Raw genomic sequence first — 17,682 nt, 5'->3', positions numbered from 1 at the left:
TGAACGTGCCTTGGCCGCTCTACTCAAACATAAATAAGATTCTTCGTAACATAAAGTTTACAAAAAGCGCTGAATGTGAGCAACGTATTTCGTTTCTCGACGTCCTCGTTGAACAAGTGGGAAATTCCAATAGTACAACTACCTACAGGAAGACAACCAACACTGGTATCGATAGTAAATGGTCCAGCTTTGTACCACATTACCTTGTGCGCTCACTCCGTGATTTGTGTTCCATAGACATAGGTACTAAAATCTCATAACGGTGCTTATACAGTGATAATTTTTGATCTCTTTTAAACTTTTGTAAAACTCCTGAAACTCATTGGGGCCAGTTATAGGGTATCAGGTACGCATTAATTGCGGTTAGCAAACTGCCAAATCCAAATTACCCGGTCGGATTTCAATGATAATTATCAGGAATTGGCCTGACCGAATAATTTGGAACTGGGAACATCACTAGTCCAAAGTTAACGTATTGAATGAAATCGTAGCAGTGTATTATCCAACCTTATGAATTGAAAACTACCAAATCGAAATTTTTTTATCATACAAATGCACTATTATACATTGTACAGTCTTAATTCCGTTAAAAAAAAACGACTTTAATTAGGCTTGTCTGCAACGAATTTTACGGATGAATTGTTCCAGCTGGTAAATGTAAATGGCAACGTCTGTTTATTACAATGGCAGCATACATCCTACTCCCAGAACAGCATACATGCTACCCCCTTTAAGAACCTAATAATTATCATAAACCGCGGCGTGTCGTAGTCACAAGCCCGAAGCAAAACTGTCCCACGGCGAGTATCACACTGCGCAGAGTTCAAAACAAAGCCATGAAACAGCTGTCACGCATCAATGCATCCTATTGTTGTGCTGTGCAATCCCGTATTCGCGTTGTCACATGATGGTTTTTGTGTGACAAATTCTCTGTGCTGATTGCAAAAAAACGTTTTGGGCGGCGTGTGACAGTGGATTAAACGTATGTATGGACAATCTTTTTATTGTCAAGTAGTTTTTAATTTCGGAAGAAAATGTATTTTCCTGAAAACCGAATCAAACAGGTTTTACAAATCTCATTCAGGTTACCGAAGAGTGGGTATGTGCTTTGGCTAAGTAAAGGAAAAAACGGTCAAAAATGTAGCATTTTAGCATGATGTTGTCTGTGATGTTTCTGTTGTAACATGTTTTTTTTGCAAAAACTGTCCACTTACATCACGTGAATCTTGTGTTAGGAAGTTTTGCTGATTTATATTAAACTTAAGTTTGGCCACATTTGAAAAAAAAAGACTTGTCATGTGGACTCCATACCAATTATCAATTGCAGTGGGCATGGTTGTAACAGGTTCAATTAACACACTTGCAACAAAGTAAGTAGGCTGGTTACTAAAGAATAGTCCTATTATTAACAGCAATTCTGGGTTTTCTAGATGGGCTGATAAGCAGTCAGCACCAGGACCGGGACCAGACCATGTGAAACATCTTTTTCAACACCCTTTTCTCCAGGTTATAGAAAATGCTTGCTTATTATAGTTCCTCATTTACAAGCTTTTTTTGCTATGAAACTGCTTTTACTCATAACAGTATGTTTTGTCGCAGGCGGTGGGAATGTTTATTGGTGAATTTTCATGTCTGTTGGTTTTTCAAGTCTGGTACCGTTACAACAAGTACAAACAAACTGATGCTAACCTGGGCAATCAAAACTTCAGTCCAATATTGTTTCTTGCCCCAGCTATGTGTGACATGACAGGAACATCATTAATGTAAGTATCGGTGTGACTGTTGTTAAGCTCAAGAAAAACGAACCTTACATGGTAAAACCATATTGTAGGTGCTGCCTGGATCAGAAAAAAATGACATTTGAAAAAGTTTGCCCATAATCCATGAAAAAATATTGAGTTTATGCGTAAACATTCGAAAATTGTTCTGAAACTTTGTGCATTATCCTTGCAATTAATGTTCGCCTAAAAAAATCCTCTACACAAATTACAAACTTTTCAATCCCGGGCAGTGTCTTGAACTTAGTTAGTGGTTAGGTTAAACTTGATGTGTTGAAGTAATTTATTTAGCTGACTTAACCTACAGCGGAGGGTTACATAAATTTAACTATATAATTGTAGTTTACTGTTTATAATTTTATTCAATCTTCTCACTTGCCTTGATTGTGTGTTGAAATACTGTCAGCCAGTACTCATTGTTTGTACATTGATTCACCAACCAAGTTTATTTCAAGAGCAAAAGTGTGTGCTTTGTATTTGTAGGTACATTGGACTCAATTATACATATGCATCCAGCTTTCAAATGTTGAGAGGAGCTATTATTGTTTTTACAGCTCTATTGTCAGTTGCTTTTCTTGGACGGACTATTAAACAAAAGGCTTGGATAGGAATATTTTTAACTATCATTGGTCTTGCCGTTGTTGGAATTTCAGATATAGTTTTTAATAGTAGTGATATTTATGGTCCCAATGAAATTTTGACAGGTACTGACCTTATTTTACTGAGTTGATTCAATGACATATTGTTTTTTGGTTGTTCATGCAGGAGACCTTATAATTTTAATTGCCCAAATCATTAGTGGTGTCCAAATGGTCATTGAAGAAAAATTTGTCAATGGAAAGGACATACATCCACTGCAAGCTGTTGGCTGGGAAGGTATCAAGTTTTATTGAAACACTAAATTTTTTTCAAATAAACATGATTATTACAATATGTCCAACTGTGATTTTTGTAATGTAAAAATGCCATGTAACTCAAGATTCTAAACAAACATGACAACTGATGTGTGTCGGTTAATTGCCCGGTACCATTTGTTCCGTTTGTGGACTCTTTTGTTAGGGCTGGTTGTGTGTTGACTGTAAATCACATGTGGGTCAACATGAAAATATATTTTTTGTATTTTTGTTTAAAAATAAATAGAAATAAAATACTTTTGTAGGTTTTTTTGGGATGACTATACTCGGAGTCCTTCTGTTTCCAATGTACTTTATTCCTGCCGGTGAATTCAGTGGCAATCCCAGAGGGGTTTTGGAAGATGCGTTGGATGGTTTGTACCAAATGGGCCATAATTCAGTGCTTGCTGTGGCACAGATTGGAAGCATAGCCAGCATTGCCTTTTTTAATTTTTTTGGAATCAGTGTTACCAAGGAGTTAAGTGCAACAACAAGGTTTGATTTCTTTTTTCTGCATATGATTTGCTTTGCTTAAAAATATGCCATGTTTTATTCACAATAAGAAAACAATTGGGTGAATTGTATGTAATCTTTCTATGCATAAAAAAAGTGTTCTGCTTAATTCTTTTCCACACACCTCATTGCTCAATAAATGCTTTTTGTAGAATGGTCTTGGACAGTATTCGAACTCTTGTAATTTGGGCAGTAAGTCTTGCTGTTCAGTGGGAAGACTTTCAGTGGCTGCAAGTGAGTTGCTATAGCATTTGCTTCCTGATCATTTTTTGAAAACATGCTTGTTTTTGCAACAAATGCACCAAACAAATCAAGTTTTTTTTAAATGTGAAAAATATATAAACAGTTTAAGTAGGTGTGAATATAAAAAAAATTAACTGAAAATCTTAAATGTTTTGGCGAAGTTTACTAAAAAAACAATTTCGGGAATGACATTGCACTTTGTCACATTTCAGCAATCGGAATACCTTCGCTCGTTAAAGTGAATTAAATTAATAAATTTTTGTTCTTGAAATGTTGTTATATATTAAATTTATTTTCTGTTTGACAGGTGATTGGCTTTGTTGTATTAATACTGGGAACAGGAATATATAATAATCTGATACCCATTCCATGCTTGAAATCTACTTCTGAACAAGTATTGGAAGTCAATGTGCCACAGGAGGATGTAGTGCAAGATGAAAAGACTCCACTTTTGTACAACATTGAGGAAAAGGCCTGACTGTACATCTATTGGATTTTATTCGTCAGCAAAAATATTTGAATCCAGATTCATTCAAAATTTTATCAATATTGCATTCATTTCACCTTTTACATTTTTCTATCAGTGCAATTGTAATTTTCACATATTTTCTGTGTGAAAACTAAATATGATTTGCTTTTTACACATTTTCTTTCCATTTTTGTTTGAACCAGTGGATTTTAGCACAATTTAATATTTGAAAACATGTTTTTAGAATGTTAGTTTGTCTAGCATGTGTTTTAGACCCATTGATATTCATTGTTTTGGGTTCCTCATTTGCAACCTGTTACTCAATTAAGGGTTCAGTTTAGTACCTCTGCTTTGGTTATATATGTCATTTGCTTCATTCGATTTGTGTAATCATTTCTAGTAAGTAATTTGAGATGGCCAATAAACAAGTAAATCCATTACACCATGTACGTAACTTGGGAAAGTGGTCAGCACGTAATTGACTTAAGTGGTTAACAAAGAAGAGCAGATGTTGTTGTTGGAACTAACAAAATGAAAAGATGATTATTGTTTTAGTGGCGCCAGACAATGGTCTTACGAAGTAGATGCGCCATGGATATATCAGCGTATTTCTGTTTTATTTTGGTTGTTACCGTCGAAGTAGGAAGTGGATACTATGACGATCACTTCCAAGGTAAGTTCACCTGTAAAAAATGTGAAATACAACACATTTTAACTGCATGGCTCAGTGAAAAACATAAAAAACGATCGTGACATATTTTAATGACTTTGAAAACCATGCAGATCAAACACTAAATTTAGCTTTTCTCTATCTTTGCATTGCGGGGATGACCGCGGTAGAAGCGCTACGAGTCCCGTATTGCGACGAGGGTTTACTCAATGCCTTCCCCCAAGTATGCTAAATAGAAAGGCTAATTTGAATATCACTTTCAGTGAAAGTAGTACCCGTAACACACCCACAAACTAACCAGAGTTGTTTAACAACAGTTTTTATTGCTAACTTCGTGGAAAAGCTTCCAGCAGTACTTCGGCTGTTGTGGAGCCGTTTTGTCGTTACCGGCTAACCGTTAGCAGTAGCCAAATCTATAGCACGACGGTGATAAGGTTTATAGTGTTTGAGCGCGCGCACTAAATTGTTTCTTTGAAGGATTTTTGTTAATTCTGGTCAGTAAAAGGACGCGTTGTAGCTTTATTTCCTTTTCCCTCGAGACTTTGTTCACAGCATTTTGCATAATTACGGTTGGGGTTTTCGGGTTTTCACGGAAAATATATATTTTTGTCGCATTAACATTAATTCTACGTTCTAGAGTTGCTGCAAAAACATGTACATATGCCTAATACAATTTTTTACATGTTTTTTTGTTGAGTATTGTTTTTGTCAGCCTTTACTTGTTTTATAGACTCGTTTAAAACGATCAACACAGTCAAAGATGATGCAAAAATCACCGCGGGCACGACATTGAAAACAACCTCAAACAAAGCATCAACTGCATCTACAGTACAACTTGCTACCACATTAACAACTTCTACTTCGTATTCAATATCTACAACAACAAAAAATGCTGGTTCGTAAAGCACTTTCCTAAACGAAAATGGTTTAATTTAAGTGCGTTCTATTTAAAGTATATTATTTGTTGTATTCCAGAATCACAAATAATTGAAATGGTGGACAAGTACTCCAATTTGTTCCAAAATAGCTTCAACACAATTGACCAAACCCTTGATCAATTCAAATCATTTGAACAAGATATCACAAGATTAGCCATTCAATGTCTCCCCTACCAAAACGTATCGATGGCGCAAAACAGTTTCGAGTTACATATATTGGGCAGTCAGCTCGTTTCAAAATATGTGCAAAGCTTGAAGACAAACACGTCAGCGTGGATGGTGTCAAGTAACAATGCGTCTGGCAAGCAGCAAGTGTTGTTTTCCGTGGCATTTTTCAACATTTCAATCGAGACCACCAACGCATTTTTCCAAGTTTCAAACGAAACTAATCTTATTCACAAGGTGGATGTCAAAAATCTTTCCCCTCACACCAGCATTAACATATATCAGAAACACAGCGGACATAGGCTTTCAATGCCAGTAAAGTTCGCAGTTGAAAATAAGGTACCCACAGTTTTAAAAAATGATGTCATACCAGCACTCAGTAGTAACAAAGTATTGGATATAAGTGTACGCTGCGTGTACATTAACATCACAGCAGCAAAGTATTCCAGTAATGGTTGTGCTGCAACTGTTGATGACAACGTGATAGTATGTTCATGCAATCACACAACAATTTTTGCCGTTTTACTTTCTGTTGAATACATGGAAATCCCGTACCCGGTTAAGGCAAGTATCCAAAATTCATTTGCGAGTTTTTACTAAAACCACCCTGCTTTTCGCTAGTTTACGAATCGACTATCGAGAAACAAGTTGAATTTTTTGATTTTTTTTACGAAAATATAGTGGAAGACAGGGTCATAACCACTTTGCCATGAAAACGTTTTAACGCTACGTGCACTAGGGAAAGAGTTTCTAGTAAAGCAACGTTATAACACTGCAGTTGCGCCTGGAAGGACGTCTAAAATACTGTACGCGAGTGGCAGTGTCATTTGCATAATAGGCGGGACTGGCATATTTTTACGCATATAATGCAAAATATCTTTATGACCCTGTTGCCGTCATAGAGTTGCAATATTTCTCTAGCAACCTCTTTGTTTTTCAGATTACCTCGGTGGTCATAGAAATATTCTCGGTGATTTGTTTGTTCTTTACTATTTTGCTGCTTGTCAAGTTGAAACGACATATTCGCAACGATCGAACAATAGTGCAAATCAATTTGTCGTTTAGTCTCCTATTTTTGCACATGTTCAACCTACTACATGATTATGCAAAGCAACACACCTCAACTTGTCAGCTAGTTGCAGTTTTAATTCATTTTTTCATGTTGGCATCAAGTAAGTCAAATTATATTAGTTACAAACCATACGTGTTGCGTCTTTTTTAATATATTCATGTCTCGTCGATTGTGTTTTTCGTTAACTTTGTTGCAAAGGTTTGTGCTACATGCGGCTGATCATCCTTTGTGAAGGAACCGCATGTTTTTTTCTGAATTTACGCCAATATGCTTTAATTGCATGTTTTGTGTTACCTGATTTATTTACAGGCATGTGGATGATGCTGGAGGGAATAACTTTGGTTCTCAAAACAACAGACCAGTCGATGCAATTTTCTAGTCAATATCAACGAAATATAAACATAGCTCGTCTTGTTGCTGGCTGGGTCGTGCCAATGCTTGTTGTTGCCGTAGCAGTGGTTGTAGGTTATTCGTACGATGTTTACATGGACAAAATCGTACAACCCTTCGGTGGCCAAACAATTTATAGACAGTGCTGGCTGCAAAGCAAAATGCTTTTGTATTCTGTAATAATTCCAATTGGTTTTGTGCTTTTAGCTAACACGACAATATTAATTAAAGTGGCATATTTTGTGCATTTAAAATCTTCCCAAGCAAAAAGATTTAGGCCAGCAATGAAACGAAGTCAATCATTCGTTAATTATGAAGATATATCCGCCACGTTGAAAGCGGTCATTACCCTTTTACCTGTGCTCGGATTGCCCATCATCGTATCATTTCTAGTTGGTATGTGCGGACTTGAGGTGCTTGTTTATTGTCAAGTCAACATATCTATTTCTTTTTTAGGCTTTGGCGAAAATGCCTCCGTGGTTTTAATGTACATAAACGTTCTCGTCAACGGTTTGCAAGGTTTTTTTCTGTTTCTGCTCTACTGCATAAACTCCCGGGTAGTTCGTCGACTGATTGTCCGAAAAACGTTCATTGGAGCTTTGAAACGACCATCTAATGGAGCAAGTAGTGTTTCGGGTGGCACGGCGATGACATCAAGAAACGGAAGCGCTGTGACCGCGACATCTGCTATTGGTTAACCTTCGCGTTGGTCCGCACCACGGAACATTTGATTGATTATTTCAGTTTACAATCGACAATGTTTACGATCCAGCACGGTGTTACATTTGTGTGTACGGCAAAAGGATTATTAGTACAAGAATTTTCTACTTTTTTTAACAAGACCCACAGGAAATTATGTGTATGTCCCGGATCAACAAATTTAATAATCCGTTGATAAGTTCCCCTGGGATATTGTCAACAGATCTGCCGTAGGTAGTGTACATATAATCCGCAGTTATAACGTTAACAGCAGAATTAAATAGATCAAAAAACAAAATCCCCAAACAGTACTATACTCGAATGCATATATAAATGATTGTTATACTTTGTCTATGTAAATCATTTCATGTAAAAAACTATATTCGCAAATTTTTCCGTGAAAAGTTTTTTTTTATAAAAGCTCATTGTAAATAAATAAAAAGGAGGCAAAACCAATTTGCGACAACAAACCAACAAAGTTTGAGCACGGATCTTACAACAAAAGATTTTTTGTTACAATTAGTTAATATTTATTGATGCTTAATATGCAATGTTTATTGTGCATTGTGCGGTTTAGTTACTGAATAGTCTCACAAAACATATTGAGCTTTCACCATCACATGTAACAGTAACCGTTTCAGCTACATTAGGGATTTTAGCAAATGCCAATAAACGATGGGTTGACCCTCCCGCGCCAAAGCTTGTGACCACTGCAGTTGTCCACTCCAACTGTCTACACCGTGTCCTATTCTAACTTGGCCGCATGGCAACCATACGCCTTTAACACGGTCTCTTGCAAATAACGTAGCTACAATGGCCAATTGATCGTTGGACATGGATATGATAAAGGATTCTTCGAAAAGCGGGTCCTTATCGCGATGAGAAATTTTGGTTTGTTTTTTTGAAGTTTTTCCAACAGTTGGTTCCTCCGTAAGAACAACATAAGAATCTTCGAATAAATTTTGGGCGTTATTTGATCGTTGTTATTTGCTCTGTTCATAAGTTGTTGTTTACCTTGATACCGACCAAGTGTTCCTTTTGGCACATTTCGAACTGCAATGACCTCAACAGTGACGAAACCGAGCATAGCATGGTAACACAAGGACAGTTGAATATGCGGCAAATCCTAAAGTAAATAATATCACTAAAAACCTTAAATGTACAATATTGTGGCTTGTCCGTGAGTCAATCCACTTAAAGAGTGCCAAACCAGGATAATTCAGTTCATCAAACATATCAATTTACTTATTTAAGGCATACGTTGCGTAGTTAATTAACATGAGACGTTGCTGGAAGGTGACCGCGGTCGGCCAAAAGGGTCAAACAGTCCAGCAAAATGGCATGCTTATGCTTATTAATATGACTTTTCGGTCATTCATCGTACAAGGTTTAAATTTTACCTCAAGTTCTGGTGATTTGAAGTCCAGCCAAATATCATTTGAATCAGACAAATTATAATCACTCAACGGAACGACAACGGTACCCAATGTCTTTTTTGTTTGTCGAAGGCCACCAGACTTTTCTTTGCATGAAATCTGAAATTCAATTTTACAGAAGTATAAGCAAACGTTCCAGTGTGTTTACATAAGATCAGGACAACGGGCAAATGATAAAATATATAAAGCATAAGATCTTAGCACAAACTACATAGTGACAGCACAACGGGCAAATGATAAAAATATTTCAATTCAAGTAATAGTAATTATATAAAAACGTTTGTCGCCATGCCTCAAGGGAAACGTGGGAAACATCTTCGATGCCAACTGCATCAAATGAAAATCGTTCCTTGATATCAATCCGGGAAGCGGAAAAATGGAACATATCTGTGCGAAAACTTCCGTAAAAGCGAGGTAACAACGAAATCTGCAAAACGATACATTTTTACTATAATTCGCAATATATGCAGAAATATTCGAAAAGTAATTTCACGAGTAAAAAACAAATAGTTTCACTACCTTCAAGTATCCTTGTATCCGCTCATCAAAAAAATTCTCCCCTTCAAGAATAGAAACATTCAACTTATGCTGAGATTGCAAATATGTTAGAATGATGTGAATGCGAGGTGTTTTAGAATGGTCGGCTTCAGTGCTATATAATGCTCTTGGGGCAGTTGACTTAGTGTACACGCTTGATGTGCTTCGGCTTCTTTTTACTGTCATACCTGCGGATAATGTAAATATTGTTTTAATAAACAGGTTTTGCCTTTTAAAACAGTTTCTATAAAAGCTGATTTGGATGAAACGAAAGTAGTATATATTTCATATCACGTGTCGCTACCTTCGTTCTCTCTTTTACTAGGGTTGTTCTTTATGGCATTGGTAGGGGATTGGTCGAACGCAACGATGTTTTCCGAAGCCAACCCACTCTGATCGTGATTAGTTTTTCCCGAAATCTGTATCGACGTAGCAAGCACATTAGTCTGCACAGTCAGACAGCCCCCCGGGTCTTATTAATTATTCATCAGAGTGCCACGCGGTGGCTCTTACCTTGCGATGTTGCACAGGAGAGGAATGGCAGGAAGAGTTGCTGTCGCTGTCCAATGCACTCCTGCAAACAACGCGGTAAAATATGCTGCGCCAAAATTGCTGTGTGCATCTTTGTATACTTGTCATAAATCGAATGTTTTTAAAAGAAATTTGCTGACCTTGTTATGGTAAATTGACAAAAGTTTAATATTAAAACTACCTAATTTATTCTTAAACATAACTATAGTCCTTAACATATTTGCCGACAACAAAATTAATCGTTGATACCAAGTTTTGAAATTGTTAACCGTAGCTTATATATATTACCATATTTTGCCTTTTTGTGTGTCTTAAAAATATACCGACCTTCCAAACAAACGTTTTTGTTTTAATCTTTCAATAAGTGGAGAGGAGGAAGGAGACACCGTCCGGCTAATATCCGAGTCCGAACTGGACATACCGATTACATCAGCGCTCCTGCACAGATTAAAAACGCAATACATAAATTCAATCAATTTATAATCAGCGTGATATTGATCGACAAATAATTTTGACTGCGCCCCTATGGTTATGTTATAACTACATGTCCTTTGCTAATTTGTCAATAATAACATTTTACGTTTTCAAGTTTTTCGACTTGCGTACCCGGACATGGGAAGCGGTCCTTCGGTCATGTGGTACGAGGGTGATGGGGAGAGAAACAAGGATTCTTTTCTTCTCGTATTTGGACTTTCCGTCAAAGTTGAAAATCCGGACTTGGTTGACAGCAAATGCTGCAGTGCTAAACCCGGTTGGTTTTGCTACAATAAAGCAACTTTCACATCCGTGTTTGAATGGTTTTTGCGCATACCCAAAATGGCAAACTTGGTTTATAAATTTTTCATTATAATGCAGAGTTTTCATTTGAGCATTTGTAATTATTGTGTCAACGTCATTCGTGAACATGCGGTGTTACCAATAACTATAGCTGATATTTTTGATGTAAAAGAAATCTTTTTACCATCTTTTTGTTGTTAAGCGTAAATAGATGTTCAGTTGACTTACTTCTTGGTCGACATTTTGACCATTGTTCGACTTCTTGGAAGAATATATGCTCTGCTCTAAAATAAACGGCAAGTTAAGTTTTATTTTTGCAACCACCGGGAAATTTTCAGTACCTTTATTTGTGATAGCCTGAGATTTTTCCGAATTAGCTTGTGGTCGAAATGAAAGCTCATCTCGCCTTTTACTGATACTCCCTTCATTGTCAATTATTTCTTCGCTGTCACAGGTCAGTAATGGAGGAAGAGTAAACTGTGGAATGCTGTTCGGGGTTACAACATTTTGCATTGCATTTTTATGCGATACTGGAATATTTTTGCTCCTTTCCTGTTCACTTGCAGTAAAACGATCCGAAATGTCCCGAACAATGTTATTTGCATGAGCCTGAACACTTTCCCTGAGGTGTCCCCACATATTTGTACAGCACAAACTCTCGCCTCTCCCACCTCGCAAAATAGTTTCACGCCAGTTGTAAAGCGTCTGTTGTGCTGACAGTCTTAGTGCAAGCAATTTGGAAAATTCCTCTCAACAGCTTCTCCCTAAACGGCTTGAAAGCACATCTGCTTCAAATGGAGTGGCAAAAAAATATGAAATAAAATCAATACGATTCACAGGGCCTAAAGCAGAATAAATTGCTGCCTGGTCAAGGTTGGATTTTATTGTTCTGCGGCACAAAAAACTGACCTAGTAATCGACACTTAGTGAATTGTTGTAGCTACATAAACACATTGCAATTGGTTGCATCACTAGCCCAGGGTCTCCACTTAATATTTCATGAGATCCACTAGGTTTGAATAAAGGTTAAGAAATAATCGACAAGCAACTACTGCACATTCTTACAAACGTTTATTTTCGACTGATAAACTGTTTAACAATGCAATCTGCCTGCCAACTGTTCACTCCAATGTGCTGCTCAGGTCTGTCCGTGTCATTGGGTGGCATTTCAAACAAATATTTGCTTTTCTTTCGGATTAAATATGCTTCGCGCGCTTATCCGGAATCAACCAGCTTGCAATTATTGTTTTGATATTAAAAACGTCACGTGGTGTCTATAATCGCACACAGACAAACAGATAATACAATGCTATGTTTTCGTCCTGTCTCACTGTCCTTTTGTTTTAAGAAAAGGCGATGTTGAACAATGTTTGTTGAATTTTGGACAAAAACGCGTACGACGAAAGGAAAAAATGCCGGTTACGGCCTTGGATTGATCCAATAACAATGGATCAATAAAGGAGCCCATTTACACAAGGTTATTAGCAATCCATCTCCGTCCCTTTTCTCGCTTGATACATTACGGAATAATATTTTAATTTGTCATACAACACATTTTGTTTCCTACCAACATACGTCTTATTATACTTTGACGACTAGGCTATAATATGCGGCTAAAATCAAAATCATTTAATGTATTTTATTTTAAGTATTTATTTATTTGTTTAAACATGCAGTTGACTCTGTATGCAATAGGCCAAAATGCAAAATATTTATCGTCCATGGCAATGAGCGCATCTTTAAGTTTACTATTTGTGATTTTGGTTTCAAACACAAGGCTTCGGCTACATATAGCGCATTGACAAAAAATGACATATATTTAAACTTGTTGAACGGAAGTAGTTTACACATCTGACTACATACTTTTATTGATTTAATACTGTATGTCACAAATCACAGATAACTCTAACGTGTGTAAATAACTCCAATTGTCTCATAGATATGTACCAGTGCCTCGATAGCGTGAGCGCGGGATGAGTCTCTTGGGTTGTAATTACTCCCTTCTCGTTCTGCAAAGTAATCAGATCTTAAATAATTCTCCAAAGATTGATTGTATTGAAATATGTTACATGCTTCATTGAAACGGCACTTTACGAACTCTGCAATACGAACGTTGATTCTACCAGGTTCAGAGAGAATTGCAGTTAATATTAGAATAATAGTAGAATGATAGTTGAATAAGTGGAATGGCAGTAGAATGAATTTACAGGTACACACTGGGCTTTTTAAGCTCTCCCTACTGAAATCTGATTGGTCAATAATGTGGGCGTAATATCATAAATCGCTTGAAACAATATACAAGAACAAAGGAGTAGTGTGACATAAGCATACGAGAACCTTTAATGTGGTAAACAGGATGTTAAATGAATCACTTTACTCGAGAACATTCGACGGTTAAATCATTGGGGTAACATTATGAGATCATGTTTACACTTGAGTTGGAACTTGTGAAATATCCAATGCTTATGGTAACGGATTTGCAAATGCTTGTGCAATGCTACAAAGGAAATGATTTATGCAATGGTTATGCAATGCTGCAAACAAAACATTACACAATATAATGCTGGTTTCTCTGGGTATGTTTCACGTGCAAGAATTTGACTAGATACCACAAACAAGTAGATTTCTCAAAGTTTGTTTTTCGAAACTCCTTCATGATACTTGTTTTTATACCTTGAATGAAAAGGACAAGTTTTGCTTCAATTGCAGCTTTATGACCGATGTAAAAAATAAACATTGCCATCGGGTTTTTGCAATGCATTATGTAACTTGTCAACAGCAGTTACATTGAAAAGATAATACGTGTGGGTGAGCTATTTGTGAAACTAACTTATATTATTCCGTTTATTCCAATTTCCTTCATATTTTGTTTTCTATACAGACTTCCGTTTTGCTTACATTTAAATTGTTGAAATAAACTTATTCGCCAATTATCAAACGTTTCATTGGTATTGCTGTTAGCCCCAATAAACACAAGAACACAAATTGTGAAGAACCAACATGAAAAGTAACGTTTTGCTCGACAATGTGTGTTGCAGTTCTAGCTCTACGGATGTTTACGAGGATGTTAGTTTGTCTTGCCGGGAAGCACAACACCTGGTGATTCGACTGTGCTTAGTTGGTAGCCACTCTATCATTTTGGGTAACGAAAATATACGCACCTTGTTGACAATTCAATTAGACGCTGAGTTTGGTGGCATTTCATCTATTTTATTGTTGCACGCCTGCACTTTCACGTCTCCCACAGCCTTTCTTGTGTAGCATTACTCTCCCCTATCATTTGTTTCGCTGACAGTTTTCGTGCGGCGGGCTTCCGGATTTCACCATCCACAAAGCAGAGGAAGCTGAAGCGTGATCATGGTAGGCTCACTGCTCAGATTAGATCGCCCGAACGCGTAGTGTGAAATATAGGGCTAATGATTTTCTTTGTTTTTCAAAATTATCAGAAACATTTTGGATTTTTAAATAGATAGAAGTGAATTCTTTTTTGAAATAATGGCTAATCTCAGCATGGACAGCTGCGGGAGTAAATGTTTGAAGTATTTTCTCGCCGTGTTTAACTTGCTATTTTTCATTGGAGGGCTGCTGCTGGCTGGCTTTGGTAAGTTTTTTTTGAAAAATAGGCCTATTTTGCCCATATTGATGCACATACATGAAGTTTTGCTGCAAAACATTTGGGTTAGACTTATTGTTGTAAAAACTAAGATGATAAAGGTTAAATGTGAAAACCCCAAGCAAACACAATGTCTTGTTGTTTGTGACAAATATTTTTCACCTGTACTAATAGGCATTATCGCTTTCATTAGAACACATATGTTCAAATAGTAAAAGGTAAAAAGAAGGAAAGTAATTTTCCAGCATTGCGTTGACAAGTATTTTTCAAAGTGGTTGTAGAAAAGCACTTGGTGTGGTAGAAAGTCGGCAGCAATCTTTGTGTCGATATTGCTTTAGAAGGTAGCAGGCAACACCCTACCGATCACGCTACTGACAAAAAGGCCATCCACCCGTGGTATAACTTCACGACTATTGCACTCTTTATATGATTGATTACATGCTGTGCGTAGGGCGTGAATAACCATACTGCGGAAGTCATAAATTTCACTAACTTAAGCCCTGTTTTGTTTTTTCTTCAGCCGGATATGAAGCTTTCAATCCACACAGCATTCTTAATCAAATGGTTATGAGCCTAAACGCACCGATGCTCAAAGACGGACTGTACATTCTTATGGCTGTGGGATTGTTTCTTGCTATGATTTCGTAAGTTACAACATATAAAAGTCACAATTTCCTCAGGTGTTTGGTCTTAAATACTCCCTTATTTCAAATCTTGGGCCACTCACAAAAACATGTTAGTCTACGTCAGTAATATATATAAGTTACATATAATCTGGACACTGCTTAAGCGATGAATCAATTTACCTTTCTTACCATTGTTAAAACTTACACTTTACTCTGAAATTCTTTTAAGTAAATAACAAATGTTTTGGCCAGCTTTTTCGGATGTTGGGGAGCTCTAGGGGAAAACCGATGCCTGCTGATCACTTATCTTGTCTTTGTTTTGCTAATCTTCATTCTACAGTTAACTGGAATAATTATCAGCTTGGTTAAGTACAAACAAATCAAGGTAAATGTTTTTCCGTAATCAAACCTTCCATTCGTTACATTATGTTCTGTGTTTTTCAGGAAACCATGATATATGATCTAAACCATAACTCTTCTAAATTTGCCCCTGCATATCAACAGGTATATGGCTCTTTCTTGGTATTCGATGATGCTACTGACGTTATTCTAATCATTTTTTGTAGGCTGTTGGTATGATGGAAATGAAGTTTCACTGTTGTGGCATAACAGGTCCGGACAACTACGACGTTGTTCCAATGAGCTGTTACAAGGAAACACAAACAGTGAAGGGGATGTGAGTTTAAAAATATATATATACAAAAGTAAACATAACACAATCATTTATACTTGCTATGGCATCCCTATTTAATGTGTACTTAATATAATTTAGACAACTCAGGTCTTTAAAAACGCTGCGTTTTGTGTTTAGGAATGCCACTTCATCTGAAGGTATGGTCGGTTTTGCACTTTGCTTATTGCTACGATTGTGCGTTTATCTTTATTTCTGTGTTGTTTGTTACGTGACTTCAAAAAAACAATTTGAAGTTATGTTAAGTGTTTTTTTTTTTATTTTGGCGTCCAATTCCACACAAATGTAGTTAAATAACAAACTGGGTCAGGTTCGGGTTCAGATGCTGCAATATCTTCTTCGACAAAAGCAGTTAATGTTCCATCGCCTGAGACGTCGACATTACCAACCCCAACACCTGGTTTGCAAAAACTTAATTATATTTGTGCTGGTTTGATATTCGCATATTGGCCTTCTATAAGTTTTATTTTGTTTTATTAAGTTATAATTATAGTTTAATGCTCCTGAAGTTTATTTATTTTAATCGGTTTTGTTGCATGAATATGGTTTTCCAATTACGTTTTGTTATGAGTTGATAGTAAGCACAGGGAAGTTGTCGTCAGATGTAAGAAGCAATTCATTAATTTGGCCCCGACTTCCAGGGCCCGTCACATCATACGTAACACAACTCGTTTCACATTTTAGCACCAACCAAAGGAAAGACTGGTGAGAAGTACAAAGATGGATGCGAGTCGGTAATTCGTCCTTACCTTTATGCAGCTGGGGGAGTGGCCATCGGTGTTCTTCTCATTGAAATAATGGTCATGATTTCTGCGTGCTGTTTGATATCTGCAATTCAGAAAGGATATGAAGTTGTGTAACCACTTACCAGTTGTGTCCTGTATACATAAAGTGTTTTGTTTGCGATAAATAACTATAAACAAGCTTTGCATTCAAAACTTCTGGTCTAAACATAAAGTTACAAAACGTGTGCTCCGTAATATGTAAAATATAATTTTACTGTTGTTTGAATCAACACAAGAAATTATGAAGCCGTTTGGCTAAAATGTAATACAATAATAAACATCACAACTATGCCTTTGTAGAAGTTTCCCAGGTTGTGTATTACTTAGGACTCGATTACACCTGTTTACCCGATAGCTTATTTTACAAACCAGCAGCGACTGTATAAAGGCAAAAATTATTATCCTGCTTTCAGGTTTTCTATTTATTTAAAATATAGTTTAGCTGGCCAATATCTGCGAATTTGTATTCTTGTTTTAACCTCGAAACTTTTTCCATTAGAGCTCTTGTTCGCTTGCTGTTTAATATGATAACATGGACCAGAAAAGCAAAGGCGGCAAAAATATCCCCTACAAATTATAAGAAGTTGGTTTGACAATTGTTAAAGTTAAATATACCTAATTGGTGAACTATTACTACGTACACTAAACATATTTAGTATACTCGGTAAACTGTGCCCTTGCTATGTTGTACGATTTCTGTGTAAGTATTATCTCCGGAAATTTTTGTCCCCATGGTGGCAGTGCTGAGATAAATATTCTCTGTTACTGTCACACCATCACTGACAACGACAAGGAAGGGAAAAAGTTTTTTGTAGTCGTTTGTGTATGTTTTGGGTTAATGTAATAGTGTGTAAGT

At 36.6% G+C, this 17,682-nt stretch overlaps 4 protein-coding genes across 5 annotated transcripts; 3 read left to right on the top strand and 1 right to left on the bottom strand.

The window, feature by feature from the left end:
• The first annotated feature begins 965 nt into the window (after positions 1–965).
• Positions 966–4,330, top strand: LOC145897838 (solute carrier family 35 member F6-like). Its single transcript, XM_082986288.1, has 8 exons — positions 966–1,370; positions 1,431–1,506; positions 1,600–1,763; positions 2,262–2,482; positions 2,544–2,654; positions 2,938–3,166; positions 3,337–3,418; positions 3,735–4,330. The coding sequence occupies exons 1-8, from the start codon at positions 1,297–1,299 to the stop codon at positions 3,903–3,905; spliced, it is 1,128 nt and encodes a 375-aa protein (XP_082842414.1). The 5' UTR covers positions 966–1,296; the 3' UTR covers positions 3,906–4,330.
• Positions 4,331–4,487: 157 nt separating this feature from the next.
• LOC145898117 (adhesion G-protein coupled receptor D1-like) lies at positions 4,488–7,829 on the top strand. Its single transcript, XM_082986554.1, has 6 exons — positions 4,488–4,569; positions 5,297–5,461; positions 5,542–6,233; positions 6,610–6,841; positions 7,051–7,527; positions 7,588–7,829. The coding sequence occupies exons 1-6, from the start codon at positions 4,488–4,490 to the stop codon at positions 7,827–7,829; spliced, it is 1,890 nt and encodes a 629-aa protein (XP_082842680.1).
• Positions 7,830–8,377: 548 nt separating this feature from the next.
• Positions 8,378–11,750, bottom strand: LOC145898116 (uncharacterized). Its single transcript, XM_082986553.1, has 11 exons — positions 11,453–11,750; positions 11,340–11,395; positions 10,941–11,095; positions 10,662–10,772; positions 10,317–10,377; positions 10,108–10,249; positions 9,786–9,991; positions 9,559–9,693; positions 9,231–9,365; positions 8,845–8,956; positions 8,378–8,779 (listed from the first exon to the last, which is right to left on the bottom strand). Exons 1-11 carry the CDS (start codon positions 11,748–11,750, stop codon positions 8,472–8,474), a joined length of 1,719 nt encoding a protein of 572 aa, XP_082842679.1. The 3' UTR covers positions 8,378–8,471.
• A 2,808-nt stretch (positions 11,751–14,558) lies between these two features.
• On the top strand, positions 14,559–17,117 carry LOC145898985 (tetraspanin-18-like). Of its 2 annotated transcripts, XM_082987687.1 has the most exons (8): positions 14,559–14,712; positions 15,245–15,368; positions 15,603–15,735; positions 15,795–15,854; positions 15,917–16,026; positions 16,162–16,181; positions 16,352–16,441; positions 16,726–17,117. In XM_082987687.1, the coding sequence occupies exons 1-8, from the start codon at positions 14,607–14,609 to the stop codon at positions 16,899–16,901; spliced, it is 819 nt and encodes a 272-aa protein (XP_082843813.1). In that variant the 5' UTR covers positions 14,559–14,606; the 3' UTR covers positions 16,902–17,117. The 2 variants fall into 2 exon arrangements, with proteins under 2 accessions (XP_082843813.1, XP_082843814.1); XM_082987688.1 differs by lacking the exon at positions 16,352–16,441.
• The last annotated feature ends 565 nt before the right edge of the window (positions 17,118–17,682 follow it).

Source organism: Ascidia mentula, chromosome 4 (genome assembly GCF_947561715.1).
Source record: "Ascidia mentula chromosome 4, kaAscMent1.1, whole genome shotgun sequence".
Classification (NCBI taxonomy): Eukaryota; Metazoa; Chordata; class Ascidiacea; order Phlebobranchia; family Ascidiidae; genus Ascidia; species Ascidia mentula.
The sequence above is the reverse complement of the archived record's forward strand: the minus strand, read 5'-3'. Positions and strand labels throughout refer to the sequence as shown.